Genomic DNA, 19,203 nt, shown 5'->3' with positions numbered 1-19,203 from the left:
TAAACGGTTGTTGCCAAACCTTTCCGATCCACAGCTCCTGAACAAGCTCCCAGGAACTAAAAGAAGCTCCGAGGTGTTCCGAGAGCACCTCTCCCCCGTCCTCTGTGACGGGGCAGCCGCTCTGAGCACACAGACCCCAGGCTGACACACTTACCCTGAGGCTGATGCAGCCTTTCCCCCCACCCCAATTCTGAAAAGGGAGAAAGGCTGCTGTCACCGAGAGTTTGCATTCCTACAACGGCTTTAAAAAAAGGAGGTTTATTGACTTAAATTAAGAAACAGCTTTGGAAAGGAAGAGGGATGGGGTGGGGAGAATCCATACTCTCACGTTAGGTGTGAGACTCTTCCACGTCTTCCCGCTTCAGCTGTTCAATGAGCTGCTGCCTCTCGGCTGCCTGCCGCATCCTCATCATCACCAGGCTCTCGTAGTCCCGCTCCGACACCACCGACGCCTGCGAGCAGAACACAGCCAACCTCTCACCGACAGCGTATACCCCAGCTCCCCCCTCCAGAAACCACAATCAGCCAGGAAGATGGTTCATGGCAGTGTGACCCCAGGGACATCAGGAAAGGTGCGAAATCTGCCTGGCCTGCAGAAAACAGCCAGCTTCATCACACGCAGCAGTTCTGAGGAGAAGGATCTGGGGGTCCTGGTAGATAGTAAATCACCCATGAGCCAGCAATGTGCCCTTGTGGCCAAGAGGGCCAATGGGATCCTGGGCTGCGTAGGGAAGAGTGTGGCCAGTACGTCGAGGGAGGTCATTCTCCCCCTCTGCTCTGGTGAGGCCATAACTGGAATACTGCGTCCAGTTCTGGGCTCCCCAGTTCAAGAGAGACAGGGAACTACTGGAGAGAGTCCAGCGAAGGGCAACAAAGATGATGGAGGGGTTGGAGCATCTCCCTGATGAGGAAAGGCTGAGAGAGCTGGGGCTCTTTAGCCTGGAGAAGAGAAGGCTGAGGGGAGACCTTATCTATGCTTACAAGTCTCTAAAGGGTGAGTTGAAGGAGGATGGAGCCAGACTCTTTTCAGTGGTTCCCACTGACAGGACAAGGGGCAACGGGCACAAGCTGGAACATGGGAAATTCCATTCAAATATGAGGAGAAACTTCTTTCCGGTGAGGGTGCCAGAGCCCTGGAACAGGGTGCCCAGGGAGGTCGTGGAGTCCCCTTCTCTGGAGATCTTCAAGCCCCGCCTGGATGCAGCCCTGAGTGATGTGCTCTGGGCAACCCTGCTCTGGCAGGGGAGTTGGACTGGGTGATCTCTAGAGGTCCCTTCCAACTCTGACAATTCCGTGATAATCACAGTGTAAGGACGAGACAGAGCGGGACAGACAGGGAATTACCCTCTCGCTGCTCCCAGGGAGGGAGGGAGGATGGGGAAGCACCACTTGCCCCACTGTGGCCGGTTATTTCGGATGACGAGCTCTCCTTGTACAACGTTGTGCACAAAGTCCAGCGTACACTTCACCCGTTATAAAGCCTAACGCCATAAAAAAATAAACAATGAAACCTTTCTGGGCTTTAGTTACAGAAGTGGCCGCAGAGAGAAAACCCCCAGGTACGTTCCCCAGCCTGACACGAGAGCGTCCCGGTTCTCAAAAGCTCCTGGAGCCTTCCTGCCGCGCGTGGCAGCAACTGTCACATCAGCAACGCGGTGACTGCAGACGCCACCTAATAGATGTAGGCAGCAGCTGACAGCTCCCCCCGCAGAGCGGAGCGGTGGCTCTGGCACTCCGCTTTCAAAAGCCATTTAAGACTAGTAGGTGGCCGTACTATTTCAGACGCATTCAAAGCTCGGCGATGCTTGGAAACATCCAGCTCGTTTGCTTGACAGTTCAGGTAGAAATAAAAGCGTTTAGACAGAAGGTGAATGAAAAAAATGAAAAAAAAAAAAATCTCACATTCATTTTTCTAGGCACTAGATCTAGTGGTGATTTAAGGACATCTTAGATAGAAAATGGAAGGGATGAAAAGGCAATAGAACAGCTAAATAAGATCCTGCATGAAAACGGAGCAAGTGCAAATTTGTTACCAGGTGCCAGCAAAGTGGCTCCTCCAGCTGCAGAGCGTTCAGCTGCGAGGTCAGGATAGGAACCCACAACGATGAGAAATTTAGACTGGGAAATTAAGAGAGTAATATGCTGTAATTGGTATCTTGGGAGCTGTGTGAATGAAATAACCTTTCAGCACAGATTTTCCCGGTGTCTGAAAAAGCAGCAGATCCTATCGGCTTTTCTAGGGCAGAACTAGGGTTCTCCAAAGCTCCTGTCCACCAGCCACAGACACTTACTGTCACTTGCTCGGCTGAACGAAATAGCCTGCGTGAGACTCAGGCAGATGAATCACCCGTACAAACCTGAAACACCGCCTCACGCTCCGGGTTTCAATTTAAAACAGACAGAGATTATTTCTGGCCTCGACTGGGAGCTCTGCTGGGACAAGCAGCCCCGAGGAGCGGCAGCAGGAGAGCACCAAGGGAGGAAACGCTCTGACTGAAGATGGGGTACGGTTGACATTCGCGTTGGCAGCTCCCAAGCAATCCGGGTGCCTCGGAGGGAGCTCGCTTTCTCCTCAGGCAGAGTGTGGGCTGGTGCTTTGCCGCTCCACACACCTACTTCCTGCAATCCTGGCAATTACCAATGGTGTAAACCCCAGTTTCTGACGTGGCTGACTCAGCAAGGGCTTGGCTCAAAACAAACCCATCCGCACACGGAGCTGCAGCCTGGGAAGCAGTGACAGGAGGCACATGAAGAGAAGGAGACATCGGGGACTTCTAGTGTTCCGGGTCCAACCTGGCTGAACCATCCCTGGACCTGCTTCCCCCAGTGTCCCAGCACACTCCTCTCCCAGCGTCCCAGCACACTGGTGGACGTGGTGCTCACAGTTCTCCGAGTGCTCCAGCAGTTTCTCCTCAGCACCGTCAGACTCGGGAGCTGCTCCGACACAGCGTAAGTCTGTTTTACATTCAATTTTCCTAACATTTGTCTTCTACCTCTGCATATTGTCGCTTTTTCTGTTTCCATTCGACTGTTTCTTTGGTTTCCTCCAGCGTGACTGAGTCACCGTCTCCCTTCCTCACCACCCACAGAGATTTTTGTGCTGTGCCCTTCCCCAAGAAGGTGGCTGGTTACCATGGCACCAAAGTGCCCTTCTGTTCTAGATGCTGGATTAAATCTGTTCTCATGGTGACTGTGCGCCTTTGCTGTTCCTCATCAGCTTGTTCCTGCAGCACAGATTTAATAAGCTCAGACACCGCCATTCCTTCTCCACCGAAGGAGACGACTCCTTAATATCGAAGACAGGCCAAGTGCTCCTTAACACACGGACGCGGTACGAGGTTTGCATTTCCTGCAATACCAGCCTCTCTGTTTTCCTTCCAGCTCCGGCAACAGGGAAGGAAGAGGTTGTTCCTGTTGTGTCACTTGCTGCTGATCCCGCGACTTAAGTCCAACACCTGGCTGTGAAGAGTCAGCAGCTTCCTCCTCCTCCTCGCTGCCTTTCACCATGGATACTTGGCGGAGAGGGTCCATCAAGTCCACAACGTTCTTCAGACGGTTCTCGCTCAGGAGACACAAAAAGCTGGGCAACCAGGTCATCATCCTGAACCAGAACAGCCACACTCTGGACAGTGATGGGCAGCGCCAGAAGAGGGAATGCTTGAGGGATCTGAAGGACAAGTCCGATTACCTGTCCTGTAAGAGTGAGCAAAACCTGGCCAAGGCACAAGCACCTCCCAAGCCTCCCCGCCTGTACCTGGACAGTTCTAGCTGCCCTAACATCATCGACCACACGGATTCTCACTCCGACCTCTCCTTTTCTGGTGCTTCTCATCAATACCACAAAGCCACTCAAACTCAGTTCCACAAGGACCAGGCGACAGACTGCGGGAGCTCAGAGACAGGTGCCCAGAATGGCACCCCCCTCTCTGACCTGTCTGATCCCTTCCTCTCCTTCAAAGTGGATTTGGGGCTATCGCTTCTCGAGGATGTTCTGCAGACCCTCAGGAAACAGAACCCAAGAGATTACGCCATTTGAAGGTATTTCTCATTTGACACCTCATACTTACTCACTGCTGCAGTCAGTTTCTCTGGTCCTGGCGGGAGGAAGGACACTGCAGCATTCCTGTTACGTGTAGCCTGTTTTGTCGTTCTCGCCTTCCCCACCACAGACTGTCCTTGTCCTTGCCAGGAGTCCTTGGGAGCGGAGCCCACAGGCTCCGTGCTCAGATGAGAGCACCGTCTGCTGGAACCCCGTGGGCAAGTTACTGCTCTCCAAACCGGGCATTTCCCACTCCTGACTCTGCATCTCCTCCTCGGGGAAGAATGGCACTGTTTGCCTAAAGACCTGTTATTTTGGGGACGTGGCTGTGACGCTGCGGGACACGGGCACAAAGGGACAGGGCATACAGCATTTGTGGATAAGCAGCCTGCAGGGAGACAACAGCCCTGCATCTCAAAGCCATAGCTACGGCAAGGGCCAAGAGACAGAAACGGGTGTTTCTTCTCCCACCTTGTTTGGATGTGAAAAATCAAAGCTGTTCCTCCTCCTTTTTATTTTTTTCCCCTCTTGTGGGTTTCTTTTCCCCCAACTCAGGTGCAGTTGGCACTGGCAGCCTGGAAACAGGTAAGCATCCACGTAGGCTCCTAACACAGCAACAGCAGTTTATTTATCCTACTAGCAGGAGAAGAAACTTCTCTAGATACTGCTGCTTGAAGCATGCGCTGATCTCTCAGCTGTACAGATATGGAAGAATAAATGTATCTGTGACTGGACGTGTCTTGTGGCCTCATTTCATTGGTAGCAAGCCAGAAAAAGCCCAGGTCCCTTATCTGTGGTGCCAGAGATTGATCCACTCTGGCACTTCGGGCATTTGCGAGGGTGGGGAAGCAGCGTGGCTCTGCTTTCTGGGCTGGGAGGAGGCCAGAGCTGCTGGGACTTCACCTTCTTCCCCCGAGGAGAGGGCACAGAGCTCAGGCCAAGACCCGGCGTGGGAAGGAAGAGTTCTTTACCCCCAGAGCTGGACAATGGGACCGCTCTGCCAGGCCCAGGTCGTTTCAGGCAGGATCAGGGCAAACTATTAAAAGGACACTGCAGAAACTCACCAATTCTTGCCTTTTTCATAGCTACATTAGATACTAGGGCTCTTTTTAAAAGCAATAAACCTCCATGCACCCAGATAACCCTAAGCTTTGGAAGCTGCCTACAGCAAAGCAGAGACACTGCAGAGGAGGCACAGACAGCTCTTAACCTGCTGGACTCACACCAGGCTGTAAAGTCAGGTAACATAAAACAAACTCTATGAAAACCTCAAAGGAGCTTAGAAAAGATGCAAGAGTGCCAGACAGAAGGCTTTTCTCAGCACTTTCACGTGGCTGGATGAATGGCCCAAGGTGCCTGAGGAGCCCTGGCAGGGAGATCCCACTGCTAAAGGTGCAAGGAAGACCCTCGCAGAAGAGCTTCACGCTGTTGCCGTGGTAAAATATGCTCTTAGAGCAGTGTACAGCCGTGGTGTGCTCTGAGCCACTCAGAGCTGCAGCAATCAAATAGTCACTGCTCTCAGATAGCCTAGAGCAGCACTGACCACTCCACAGCTTTTGTAATTCAGGCATAACTCGCCCGTTTGGCCCCGGCAGCTCTCCAGGAACTGCTGGACAACGCGCACCTGTGGCTGTAGAAGAAAATGAGCCAACCAAGACGGCAGAGGCAAGTGTCTTGCAACTTACTGCCTCCTCACAGCAGGACTTTCCAATAGCCAGCCGTGCTTTCACCTGGGAACTGCTTCCAGAGCTCCTCTGGTCTGGGTGGTGCGTGGCCGTCCTTTACTGGAAGAGGCAGGTGCAGAGCTCCCAGTGCCCCAGCCAGAGAAGGGAGCAGACAGGGCTCTGGAGCAGAGGAGCAGTGAGAGCGTTGCCATGAGAACGCTCCGGGTTTGGGGCTGTTTTCCGAAGCTGCAGTCGCGCAGAGTGGGAGCAAAGGTGGGGGCGGATTCAGACAAAAATAGGAGCAACCCAGAGGGAGCAGCAAATAGGAAGTGAGGACAGCTTAAATCAGGGTGAGATTAAGTGCAGCTTGAGAGCAAGAGTGTGCACCCTGATGGCTGGGAAGCCAGGCAGGGCATGGAAGGACAAAGTGGGGAGTAGGTTGAGGCAGTGGCAAAAGAGATCTGAAAGAGCTCATTTTGCACAGTCTAGAGTTGAAGAGCTGAGGACAAAGAATAAGTCAGCTGGAAGCAGTACAGCCGAGAGAAGCTACTACCATAGTACTGATTTTGGAAGCATCCTAGCGGAAGCAGCAGGAGGATCTGGGGAAGGTCTGGAGTAGGAACTAGGAAAAGCAGGAACCAGAGCAGCCTGGAGATCTTAGCCTGGACAGCAAGACTGCAATGCAATCAAAGAGTTTGCAGTGCTTACACTGCTTACATAAAAGCAGTAGAAAGGACAGACAAGCATCAGCAGGGCAATTTGTGGGAAAGGAGGCAAGTCACTGGCCGTAACTGGTGATTTTGTGAGCTAATAAGGGATTGACGGGGCTGCATGGGGCAGAAGTGAGTCACTGCCTCCACGCAGAACCAACACCATTCGCTGCTTCAGCCGCTCTCCCTTGTGCTCCACCAGGCTAATCCTTCCCAGCAGGCGGGCTGGGAACCAGCTCCACACTAACCCGCTTTGGCCATGGAAACCAGCCAAGACAAACTCAGTCAAAAGCCAGGGCTTTTGAACCCAGAGAGGCAAGAATCCACTACCAAGCTCCAACTGCACCAGCAGCCCCCTCAGGTATGAACGAGCCAGTTCTCACTCTCTGTTAGAGAGATACTCAAATGAACCGGGTAAGATTCTGCTTTTTCCCCCCCAATCTGCTTTCTAACACTCTGGCCACCTCTGAGAACGTGCTGTGTCTGCAGCACTCTCACAGGTTCTACGCTGTGCTTGGAGATCTGCCTGGCTCCTGGGCCCTGATGCTGTCATTGCCTTTGCCTGGGATTTCTGGGAAATGGGAAATTGCTGCTCAGGCCAGGCTGGTCAGACAAAGAACGTGCATCCCAAGTGAAAACATACAACCCTAAACAGAACTGGGGTAACAACAAGGCATTCTGATGTATAAATGCATCTACGATAAGTAAAGTACTTAACAAAAGGTCAGGAGAGAATGTACTGAACAATCTCACAGGCTGCTCAAACATTTTGGCAGTGAACACACACCAGGCCGATGGAGACACAGACACACAGACGAAGGGCACCTGCAGAGCACAGGGCAGAAGCCCCCCCAGCAATTAGATCTTTCTGATATTTATACCAGAGGGAAGGGGGAGAGGGGAGTAAGTGTCGTGTGAAGTTTGAACTGGAACCCAAGTAACCAGCGAAGGATCTCTGTGTGTCCCTTCACAGCCAAGGAATTACTCACTAGACCAGAAGACACGCAGAGCACAAGATAAATCCTGGGCCACAGAGCAAAGTGCAACGTACCACACTTCCAAAGAAGTGGATACGTCTGCCACTCCAGGGGACCAACAGGAGCAAGGGGTAACGGAGAGCCAACAACCTGCATTAGATGTTACTGCTTTCCCTTTGGTTTGTGATTGGGATACGTTTGTTATACAAGAGCAACAGCTTCAGAGCGATGATCTGGTGAAACAAGCAGGAAGCAGCTAATAGTGAACAAACAGCTTGCACTCAAAGTAACCACACTGGAAAAGAAGACCCAAATCAGACAATGAGGTCTCTACCAGGATATTTAATTTGATATTGCTTTCTCTTCCCTCCTGCAGCCCCTAAGAATCTAGGTTTCCTTTTAGCATTGACATTTCACCCTCTTGTGAACACAGTGAGTAACCAAGCCTCTCTAAGGCAGCCTTCTAGGAGACCCGTTTCAACTAGAGGATTCCCACAGTCAGAGTATATTAGAAAAAATTCCAGAAGAATGGCATTAGAGGCTTTGAACTGAGCAAGGAACATCCCTGTTTTTCACTTGGAAGAGGGAGTCAAACTGTGCGAAGAACCAGACATCCGAACACCTTGTGCTCTCACTGAGCAAAACCCTGCTTTGCTCACCCTGGCAAAAGGCCCTTTAAAAAAGCCACTGCTTCAGCACAAAAGGGTTCATCAGAAACCCAGGCCTTTCATTAAGAGCTTCTTTTCAGCTCTGCTGGGAATCAACTTGTCTTACCATAAATGCAAAGCACCCTGTTAAATTTAGGTTGCTATAGAAACAGATTTAAGTAACAGCAGCCTGTGTCTCCTTACCTGGGAAGTCCTAGGCTGAGTGGTGCTGTCGGAGGGGACAGTGCTGGGACTGTTCTGGGGCTGGCCCTCCAGCCAGGAAATCTTTAGAGGATTATTTATCAGCCCAACTTCATTCTTCACAGCCATCTCCTAACAATGAGAACGTTCTTCCATCACCATCTGAATGTCACACCCCACTCCCCCACAGGTCACTACAAATCATGAGTTTCTCCATCTCAGCCTGGCATCGGGGCCAAGGGGAGCACAACCAGTGAAGATTTCACAGCCCTGCACGAGAAGCACCCTTTAATGTCCATATCTGCATCCAGCATAGACAGAACATACTGCTCCCAGTACTTGTGATAAACAGTCAGACAATTCTGGGTTTTTTTAATTATTCAGATACATGAGGGAATGAACAGGTGGCAAGAAACAGAGATTCTTGGTGCAGTGTAAGTTTAAGTTGATGGAACTACTAAAATTAAGCGTAACCGACAATTTCTGTTCCCACAGCCGCATGAATTATTATAACTCACAGTGACTCAAGACATTTTGATTTCTTTTAAACTGCAAATGCCTGATATAACCTCTAAAACTCATTAAGCCCATCCCTACAATGGGTAATTCACCTCCAGTGAGAGCTGATTCGAGGGTTCAGTGCCTGCTTTTTGAAGCAGAGTCTCTGATCAGCCCTTCACACACACGCAGCCTGTTTGTGTGCAGGAGCTGCTCGGGTTTGTGCCACTCCCTTGTGCACCTTTAGACTCTCATTACCCTTCCCCACTGCCTTAATGACAGGGCAGCATCCCCAGGCCATCAGCCGCCAACCTTTCCCTGCTCCAACACCTCTTCTCGCCCGTCTCCCCCCTGCACGCACCCGGGGTCCCCCCCAGACTTACAGCAGCCTTAACCGTAGCAAATTCCACCACTGCGCTCCCAGTCCTCCTGCTCGAGATCAACAAATTGAGCACGTCACCATACTGTTGGGACAAAGAAAGAGAAGTTAATTGCAGCCCCAGAAGAGAAGCTGAGTTCATCTGTGGAACGAATGCAAAGAGAAAACGTGTGTTTTCAGACGTGAGGCTCGAGCTGTCACCCCTTCTGCCTTGCACGGTGCTTCCACTGATCCCAACCTGGCATCACTTCTGTTCCTCCAGGAAACAGTTCTGGGGAGGCACGGAGCTACGCACTTCGCTTCAGCAAGCCCCAGTGCAGGGGGGCAGCTCGGCTCAGAGCCAGAGCTACAGGAGACACTTGCATGCGGGGAAAATAAAGACCACATGCTGGGATTAATCAGATCAAAGGCTCGTCTGTTCCTGCCTCTGAACTCCCCACAGCAGCCAACATACAGCGCGTTGAGTGCAGGCACAGAGCACCACAACCAACCAGTCTGACTGTCACTGGGGCATGAACCATCAGTGGGAAGAGTTTGGAATTGCTCTGTTTCAGCAGAGTCCCTGCTAGGCAGGAGATGGAGGTGCTAATGGGCAACAGTTCCCAGCCACAGATCGTGCTGCTGAGCTCAGAACGGCACAGTGAGAAAGCTGGGTAACAGAGGAAAAAAGAAAAAGAGTCACTCTGGCTTTATACATAGCTTCTCAGAATTAACTATCCTTTCTTATATGACTGAGAGCAGGGGAAGATGGAGTACTAGGGAAGAGTGTCAGACAGGACCTTTTGTAGGATGCGCAACAGAACATCTTTGGAGTATCCGCCTCTGGTCTCATCTTCTTTGCTGCATTTCCATTTTAGCTGGGAAACAAAAACAGCAAGTTAATTTTGCCCATTTGAACACACATTGCCACAGTCAATGCAGCTCCTGCCACCTGCACAATAATCACGTTTGCTATTTACAGCTACACTCCCAGAACTGCCAAAGCAGTGATTTCAGCGTCAGAATGTGCAAAGGGAACAAATTATTTGGGGAACGGGGAGAAAACACTACCCACTGAAATAAAAAAAGATAATAGCTGAAAGCATACTAATGGCTATTTCAGGGTAACAGGCAGATGTTTCCCTGTGCCTAAAGCAGAGACAACTCAATTTCAGGCTCAAAAGCCCTAGACCAGAGAGAGGGGTGAGGGAGGAAGGGTATTTTAAAGGCAGTGAGAGGAGCCGTTTGCATGCCCAATACACATTAGATCAAGGAACTTTCCCTTCACTGTACAAAGGGACCCGCCAGTTCAGCAGAGCTGCAGTGTCCCTTCTGTTTTCCAAAGCTGTGTAATGCTCCATCAATTTTCACCAAAACCCACTTCATAAGGATGTCTTACTTTGAGTTTGGGAGTTATTTTCCCTTCTGCTCCGTTTCTTTCTTGCTTGCCTAAAGAGGGGAAAGGAATAAAAGATGGAAATGACACGTGAAAACTCCTGGGCTAAAGAGTATTTAGCACAAAATTCACCCCGAGAATGTACGTATGGCAGCAGCAACCATGGCTGGGTTCCACCAGATCATTTCAGCCCCAAAAGCCTTGTGCGATACTATCAGCAGGAACTGCAGTGCAGACCACATGTTGGATGTCAGCATTCTTCCCTTCTATGAAACATGCCACATTCAAGGCTAGAAACAGCTAAGTAAAAATCCAAGCAGGAGATCTGTTAGATTCTGTGACATTTTTCCCTGTAAGGGGGTTGTGCTGGTGGGAACAAGTGTGGAAAAATTAAAGACAGACAAAAAAAAGTCATACAGTCATACAGGAAAACCCTGGTGACCCCAAAAAGAGTCTCTGCTTCTGGACCTCTGGTGGTTTTTGTGGCTCTTTTTTTTTTTTTTCAATTATTAGATCAGTATTTTTCCTATGAGAAAGGAATGAATCTTGTACTATAGTCTCTGCCAGAAGGAAGAGGGTAGGAAGCAAGAGACAGTAAATCCTCCCATTGAACTGAAAAGCTGAACAGCGCTCTAATTAGCTTTGAAAAGAACAGAACTTTCTGAAACATAAAACCATGTTTTAAGCCCACACAGAGAGAGAATATTAAAAAAGGCAATTCAATACAGAGTGAGATTGTGGATGGGAGTGAGGTTCAGGATACCAAAGGATGAGATTCTGGGACTCTGGAAAAATCCCATTCCCTCCTGTATGAAGGAGGCCAACAACAGCTACTGAAGTGCCCGGGAGAATCAGAGGGAGACACCTCAACCAGAACCACCTATGGCTGTACAGCACAGAACAGATGTTTTCCAGTTCACTGTGTTGCTCATTTCCTGACTGATTTGTTGCTGCTCTTCGTACAGACCTGGGATGAAGCCTGTGTATGCCCAAGGAACGTGAGAGAATTAAGTTCCAGAAAGTAAAGCCTCAGCAACCAGAAACTAAAAAATACCCTTATTCTCCACTCGGAGCCTCTTTTGGGTGGTAAGTACTGAGAACTGTCAAGGGACACAGGAGTAGTAAACCCAATGGGAACCATTATTTTTTGCAAACTTTAATCATTCCCCATTTTGAGGCTGCAACACCAACTGCTTTAATTGTGAGGCTTGAGCAGGACTTTAGGCTCCCTCCAGCATACTGCGGGGCTCCACATCAGACCTTCTAGATTCAGTACCTTAGAATATTTACTGAAAAGGAGCAGCAACAGCATGTTGAAGAGCAGCACGCCACATAGAAGAAAGTAGCCCCACAGAAATACTAAGTTTTTTGACTTATTCCTGAAAAAGGTGCTGAGTAGGATGGCAAGGTGAGGTCAGAAGGCTGGATCCGTATGTGAGCTCTGAATTTTCACTGAATTTCACTGAATTTTTTTAGAGTTGGAAGGGACCATAGAGATCATCTAGTCCAACTCCCCTGCTGAAGCTCTGCCTGCAGAAGAGCTGGAGTCCCACGGGCACGTGGTTTGGCCAAGGGCTCCCATCTCATCTGCCCTCACCTTGGACGTGCTGCTCTCTTTCAAGCCGGATCTGTTCTTGAATGAGCCTCTGCTGCTCCTCCAGCTGCCGGGAGCCTTCTTCACGCAGCCGAATTATCTACAGCAGAGGGAAGAGAGCAGAGACATCTGAGGGCACAGCTCTGTGGTTGGGCTGCCGAAGAGAGCTTGTGTCTTACACCCACCACCCGGGGACAACCCTCCCGCAAGTTCCCCCGGGGCAGCTCCAGCGCTCATAAAACTGGACCCCTCCTGTTCCTAGTGCCACAGTCCCTCGCAGCCAGCACACAACCAATTAGCTGTTGTTATTGGCTGCCAGGCAAAGGAAAAGGGCAGCCAAAAACCAAAATCCTGAAATTGACACATCTGCCATTTGCTACAGGATCCCTTCTACACACCGCTCCTCCCTAGAGCCCCTTAATCCAAAAGGCTGAAGGACTGTTATACAGAGATTTGCTGCATCTCATCACGCGGTTTTCATTATGAGTGTAAAAGACTTTCAGCGATTCTTCTCAAAAGCAGCAGAGAAATCTAAGAATTTATCATTACTTCTTGCTCTAATGATCTTGTTATCCTGATGTCCTCCTCTTCACTCTCACGGATCTGGGCTTCTCGCTCTCTGGCTTCAAGATCTGCAGAGAAAGAAAGAAAATTAAAACAACCCAGAGAGAATTTTCCCTGCTGACTAGAGGTGGATGGAAAGATCACAAACCTGGCTACACCCACATCAATTTCAGAGCCCTGGCGGCTCTGCTACCTCTCCCCTGCCCAGGCACAGCAGTGTTCCAGCAGCCGCAAGAGTCCTCAAAACCCCCAATTCCTCCCCAGAGCAGGGCCAGCCCTGCTGTGACTGGGAGGGGATTTCAGACGGCTGCTGTATTGTACTGGGCATACACAAACCACAGCCCTCTCAAACGCACAGCAGATTCATCAGTGGTGGATTCCAGCGGCAGAAGAAATGCAAACACCCAGCTAATGAAGAGTTCAAGCCAAGAGAAAATGAAGTTTTCGTTTTGTTACCAAGCTTTACTTTCTTTCGCTTCTCATCGAGTTTCTGTGTCCTTTCTGCTGCTTGTTTCTTCGCCTTCCTCACTCTGTCATACGCCGCCTGCCAAGGAACCAACACAACAGCGTGAAACTCTAGAAAGCAGGAGAGATAAAATGGAAAGCAGTGAATAAAGGCGAGATAAAGGCGAAACACTGTAAGCAGAGGTGAAGCATTTTCTGCTCCTTGCTGGCATTCCTGCTAAAAGGGTTGGAAGTCAACACAAATATCCTGAAAACATGAGAAGAGGCCCAAGGATGCCCAGATGGAGCCTGAAAGGGTGAGAAGTCCAGGAATAACTGCAAAGTGTACTGGGGACAAAGTCTGACCCATCTTCAGAGGTGGGAAGAGTATTTTGGTTTCCTGAACATGCCAAAAGCAGCCTATGGGGCACTGGTAACAGATCAGGTGGGCACTGGTAACACATCAGGTTTGGTTTAAAGCAGAATTTTACAATTAAAAAGGTCTATTTTATATAAGAGATTTATTCACAAGACAGATGTTTGACTCCCATGAACATAATAGATCAAAGAACATCAGAACGCTTCAGCAGCAATGACACATCAATGTTCATTTAGCACTATAGAGACTTAGGGACTGGGCAAACTGGCAATTTCACTGGCACCTGTTTAAGCCAGTTGATAAATCTGTTCATCAGCCTCCACAAAACCAAAGCACAGACTGGCACAAGTACTTGAGTATTACTTGTAGAACAGTTGCACAGGAGAGCACTGCGCTTGTTTTACAAACCAGAAAAGCTGGTATTTTTCCTTCCTGCACAGGAAGGGTTGGCTGAACACTTCTGCCTTTTGAAAATGTAGAAGCCAAAATGGTTTTGGTTGCCAAAAGCTTAATTTCCCCTTGGAGGGGAGATGCCAAGCTTTGCCAATATTTGAAAAGAGGGGAGTTATTTCATGTTTTTAAATCTTACCATCTGAAATTTTAACATGCCTTCTCTCCTGAGTTTATCTGCAGAGAGTTACTTGCTCTTTTTTACTTTGTTTTTATTCTTTCCCTTCACATGTCCACAGCACTTTCCGGCCCCAAGCAGTAGGGACTCAACCGCTTCCTCGCAGCAAGACCAGAGCCCGAGCTACGCCTGGAGCCTGCAAAGCTCTTGCAGCAAAAGGACAGAGACGTGGCTGTGATTCAGCTTGTCTGTTTACGAGTCTCTCGTGCCCCACGGAAAGAAAAGCTTGGAGCTGAGCAATCACAGCCAGATATTGTTTTTTGTCAGACCTTGACTTCAAGGGAACGGCAAACGCACTGTTGTCATGGGGATTTAATGTGTCCCTGAATCAGTGGTGTTATCATTTATATTTTTTAATGGGATATGCCCCCGACTAACACGTTATTAAAGACAGTATCTCACCCTTGCAGCAAATGGACAGAGCTACTCTCAGCACATCAAATCAGAAAGCGAACATTTGTCCTGGTTCTTATCTGGCACCCGCTGTTTGATCTCACAAAGAACTAGGGGGAATAGCAGATGAGACTTGCGTTGATGAAACCACAGTCGGAGAAGAACGTGGGACAGGCAGGAGGAGAGTTTCCAGCACTTCCCCAGCCTCCTCACAGAGAGTAACACAACCCCAGCACCATGGAGGGACGCGCATCCTTACCCTGGCTGCCGCATCTGTGAGCACGGCTAGGGCCTGAGACAGCTGGTGGAAAACTTCCGCTGGGAATTAGAAGAGAAAAGGGTAAGATGCAGAAAACCACGCTAGTGGGCTGGAGACGGACCAGAAAAGACAATCCCTTATGGAAGAGACCTGCAGAACATCAGAAAGAGGAATAATCTTTCCAAAGCATTTGTAAGCCAATCGACAGCCAGAATTGCCTCAACTCAAAGGACAACAATTGCTACATAAACTTCAGGGTATGTGAAGAAACAAAAATTGGGACCATTTCATTTTAAGAGAAATCTTGAAAACACAAATTCAACAGAACCCATCTACAGAAATGCTTTACTGAACCTGCAGAAATGTTTTATTTGGTCTGCAGTCAGCCCAAAATATACTGTTGCAAACAAATTCTCCCTTTCACATCCTTTTCACATACAGCTTTTCAGCCCAAGATTCAAAGTTTGCATTTGACATCAATGTTGCTGACCCTCTTCCTGGAAGGTTATGCATGTAAGCCAGAGGCCTCCACACACACTTTTAATCACTTCTCAATATGCTGCAGGTACCAAAGCTCTCAGCTTTTCTCTTATTGCTACTTTTTTTTTCTAGTAGAAAAATTTTCTCTGCACTACAGTCATTTTTCAATCTATAAGACTATAGCCTATCAAATTCGAAAATGCAAGATACAAAACAATGTTTGTTTTGAGGTGCCTTGATGAACAGCACCCTTCTAATTACTGCTGCTCTTTACTGCCACCTGTACCTGCAGCAGCTGGACCCTGCTAACAGTTCAGGTACACTCAGTTCCACAGAGTCAGGGCCTTGCCTCTCACAGACAAAAACGGGCAGTGCCCACAGATAATATGATTTATAGGCTTGCTATTGAAGTTTCGACTGAGAGAGGTATGAATTAAAATAGTGACCAGCCAGTAAGCACTGGGGACAGGGTGGCCAAAGGTCTGGGATTGTACCCCGTGGGAAGATTTAGAGAGGTGCAAATATAATTTCAGCACTGACTTAACTCTGAAGTTTCTAAACCAAATATGTATGCTTTCAACCTTAACAAACAGAGCTCTCTAATAGAATCATAGAATCGCCTGGGTTGGAAGGGACCTTCAAGATCATCGAGTCCAACCATCAACCCAACTCTGATAAAACCCATCACTGAACCATGTCTCTAAGCACTATGTCAACCCATCTTTTAAATCCCTCCAGGGATAGTGCCTCAACCACTTCCCGGGGCAGCCCATTCCAATGATGAAAATATCAATAATCAAGTATCAATGAAAATATGAAAAATAATAGTGATGAAAAGAAATTCTAGTCCTGCCTACATACACTTCCCATGACATATACCCAGCCATTCCCTTAGTTACGCAAAGACAGACCTGAAGTCAAGCAGAGGCACTTCCAGGAGTCCACACGTCTGAAAACAAACCCGAAGAGCTGCCTGTGCCTGCGCAGCCCCGTCTTACCTGCTCTGGGATTGTCCGGGTTCTTATCCGGGTGGCAAGTCAGGGCCTTCTGCCGGTACGCTTTCTTCACCTGCCAGAGCCAGAACTGAGAGTTACTGCTTGGTGCCGCTTACTCTGTGCTGAGAAAAGCAACTCGGGGGAAGAAAACTCACACTGCAGAAACAAAAAATTACTACTCAGAAGGTTTCTTTTGTTGTCGGCTTTGCTTAAGTTAAAACACAGCTCCCTATCATAAGCAGAAGGCTGTGGCTGAACCAGCATTTGTTTGCATGCCCAGGGGCCTGACAGAACATAAAGACCATTTCTGGAGTGTCACTGCCTCCATTAGTCCCTCATATTTAAAAGCAAAGGAGCCTACTGTAAGAGCAAGAGACCTCTGGAAAGCTCAGTTTTCAACCTCAATGCAGTGAGGTTAATTTTAATCACAGAGTACCATGAGGATAAGCATTTGAGCCCAGGACACTGAGGGGGCAGACAGCCATATTTTTGTGAGTTTAAGCTTTTTAAAGCCACAAGTTTTACTTCTGGGTGTGCTGTATTACAGCAGCCAGACCTCACCATCAGCAGAGCCAGGCCTGGTTCACCGAGGCGGTTCTCTAGCCAGAGGGATACTGTGGTCTTTGCAGCTGCAACTTCAGGACAGAGAAAGTACCATTTACTGCACAACCACTGACTTTGGCAAGGTGATGAATTTTTGACCAAAGACTGCTCAAGCTCTTCTACACTTCAAAGAAGGATTTACAACTTTCCAAGCTAAGTCACTGTTAACAATCTGAGCTCCCTGTGTCAGGGACACATCCGCATGCAAGAAAGGAAGAAAAGTTCAGTTCCACTGCTAAGCAGTCCTCCAAAATGAGTGGGGTAAGCGATGGCCCAGCTCCACCTGGTGGACAAAGCTCTGGGAAGGGAAATGTGCAGCTAGAGCCTTCCAGGGTAATCCCACCTCCTGCCGAAGTCAAGAGAGAGGTAAATCTCACCATCCATCAGTCACAACCATTACAATAGCTGTTTGTTCTACGTGGCAAATTCAGATAAGGCTTCCCGAAACGGCGAGGTTAAATTACTTTACAAGTCCCGCTCCCCTTTGTTCACCTCTTTTGGCCATGCTGCTCTGCATACAGAGTCTGTGGGTTGCTCTTAATCAAGGATTAACGCTCCAAATTACACTTGCTCTTTTTTAAATTGCACCGCAACATCCAATTAGTAATTTCCTCATCCTTTGCCCCCAGTGACAAGCTCAGCAGAGGAGCTGAAGTCACCTGAAGCCTTTCATCTCGTTCGATCCTGTGCGTTACGTTTTGCTTGTGCCCCTGTTTTGTGCTTCACACACAGGGAATTTCCAGGCAGCCTCAGACACAACTGCTGCTTTGGCCCAGGCTGTGGCTTCCGAGCTCTACCCTACTGTACTCCTACTGCTTAAAAGAAAAATGAAAAAAGAGAGAGAGAAAGCCTAAGGAGGAAAGTCAAAGTTTTCCTTTTGAGTTTAACTTTGTTTAGTTACTAATAGTTTTACTCACTTCCTTTGAAAAAAGTAACAACAGGGCTGGGAAAGTTCAAATCCTGTGTTCAGTGTTGACTTACCAATTAAACTAAAGAAAAAAGGGAAACATATAATTCCAAACCCACAAAATTAACTAGATGACTTACGGGAACCTACAGCACCTAGACTAACCTCTAATAACTGGATTTTTGGTAAACACTGGAGGAACTTTCCTTCCGAAGGCACATACACAAACACAGCAAGAGAACTAGCGTCCGAGACTAACTGTGCCGTTCCCTCCGAGGGTGCCACCCCCCCCCCAGGCCAGGCCTGGCCCCGCTGCCTCAAGGGGAGCAAACGCAAGGGTGCGAGCAGCGAAGCCAACCTCAGAAAAGCCGGGCTTTCCCACTCATTAACCGCCCAGCCGCAAGGCAGCAGCGGGACCACGTTAAAAGAGCGCCTGGAGCCCAGGTAAACAGCGGGAGAGCAGCAAAGGCAGCCCCGCGCCCCAGCCGCCTCCTGCCCGGGGCAGCATCCCCCGCTGCTGAGGGAGCGGCGGAAGGGCCGGGCTGGAGGCGCCGAGGGCGGGGGAGGGAAGAGAAGGGGCCCGGCCCGAGCCGCCCCGCGGCCCCGTGAGGGTTCCCGTGGCCCTGACCTCCTTCTCCGACGCTTTCTCGCTGACCCCCAGCAGGCCGTACAGATCCAACTGCAGCAGGTCCTTATCGACCGCCATGTTGGCGCCGGGCGGTTAACAGCCCGTCCCGCGTCGCCCGCCGGGAAACAGAGTCCCCTCCCGCCTCCGCCCCCTCTCCAGCTGCGGCAGTTTGACTACATATACCAAGATGCATCGCGCCCCCGCACCCAGCGGGCACGCCAGCCGCGATGCTTGCTGGGAGATGTAGTTTTCTGTCAGGGCCCTCAAGCGGGGGCGGGGCGGCCGAGGGACTACAACTCCCGTTGGGCTTTGCGCCGCTACCCGGTTGGTTGGAGCCCGGTTGGTGAGGCGGCGGGTATCGTTCGGCGCGGCCGTGGCGGGGTCCGGCTGAGATTTGTGTCGGTGTAAGAAGGGAGAAAAGCGCCAGAGCAACCGTAGCGGTGCTCCGGGCCCGGCGGAGAGGCGGGAGTGTCCCTCGGGCAGCCGTTCCCTGAGGAGGCCGCTCAGCAGGCCGCGCAGGGCCGGGCTGTGGGGTGCTGTACCCTCCCTAGAGATGGGCCTGCTCAGCCCAGGGCACAGCTCCTGCGAAACGCCTCCAACCTTCTTATTTATCCGTCTCTTCAGGATGTCGTCACTTCTTCCATATCTGTAAATAATTATTTAAAATTATTAGGTTGGAAGGGGTTTTTTTGTCTTGGGCTTTGTTTTTTTTTTTTTCAGTGACCAACTGAAATGGTCACCAGGGTAGAATTAGAATCCTGGAATCACAGACTGGTTTGGGTTGGAAAGGACCTTAAAGCCCCCCCAGTGCCACCCCCTGCCCTGGGCAGGGACACCTC

At 49.7% G+C, this 19,203-nt stretch overlaps 2 protein-coding genes across 2 annotated transcripts; one reads left to right on the top strand and one right to left on the bottom strand.

Annotated features, from left to right (window-relative positions):
- Positions 1-226: 226 nt before the first annotated feature.
- Positions 227-18,467, bottom strand: DNAJC17 (DnaJ heat shock protein family (Hsp40) member C17). Its single transcript, XM_074149352.1, has 11 exons — positions 18,365-18,467; positions 16,230-16,299; positions 14,752-14,810; positions 13,105-13,192; positions 12,634-12,716; positions 12,088-12,184; positions 10,494-10,543; positions 9,895-9,972; positions 9,120-9,200; positions 8,242-8,370; positions 227-452 (listed from the first exon to the last, which is right to left on the bottom strand). The coding sequence occupies exons 1-11, from the start codon at positions 18,440-18,442 to the stop codon at positions 330-332; spliced, it is 936 nt and encodes a 311-aa protein (XP_074005453.1). The 5' UTR covers positions 18,443-18,467; the 3' UTR covers positions 227-329.
- Positions 3,506-4,036, top strand: C6H15orf62 (chromosome 6 C15orf62 homolog). The gene has a single exon (XM_074149353.1). It carries the CDS (start codon positions 3,506-3,508, stop codon positions 4,034-4,036), a length of 531 nt encoding a protein of 176 aa, XP_074005454.1.
- Positions 18,468-19,203: the final 736 nt, after the last annotated feature.

The sequence above is a fragment of the Numenius arquata genome, chromosome 6 (genome assembly GCF_964106895.1).
Source record: "Numenius arquata chromosome 6, bNumArq3.hap1.1, whole genome shotgun sequence".
Lineage (NCBI taxonomy): Eukaryota > Metazoa > Chordata > Aves > Charadriiformes > Scolopacidae > Numenius > Numenius arquata.
The sequence above is the reverse complement of the archived record's forward strand: the minus strand, read 5'-3'. Positions and strand labels throughout refer to the sequence as shown.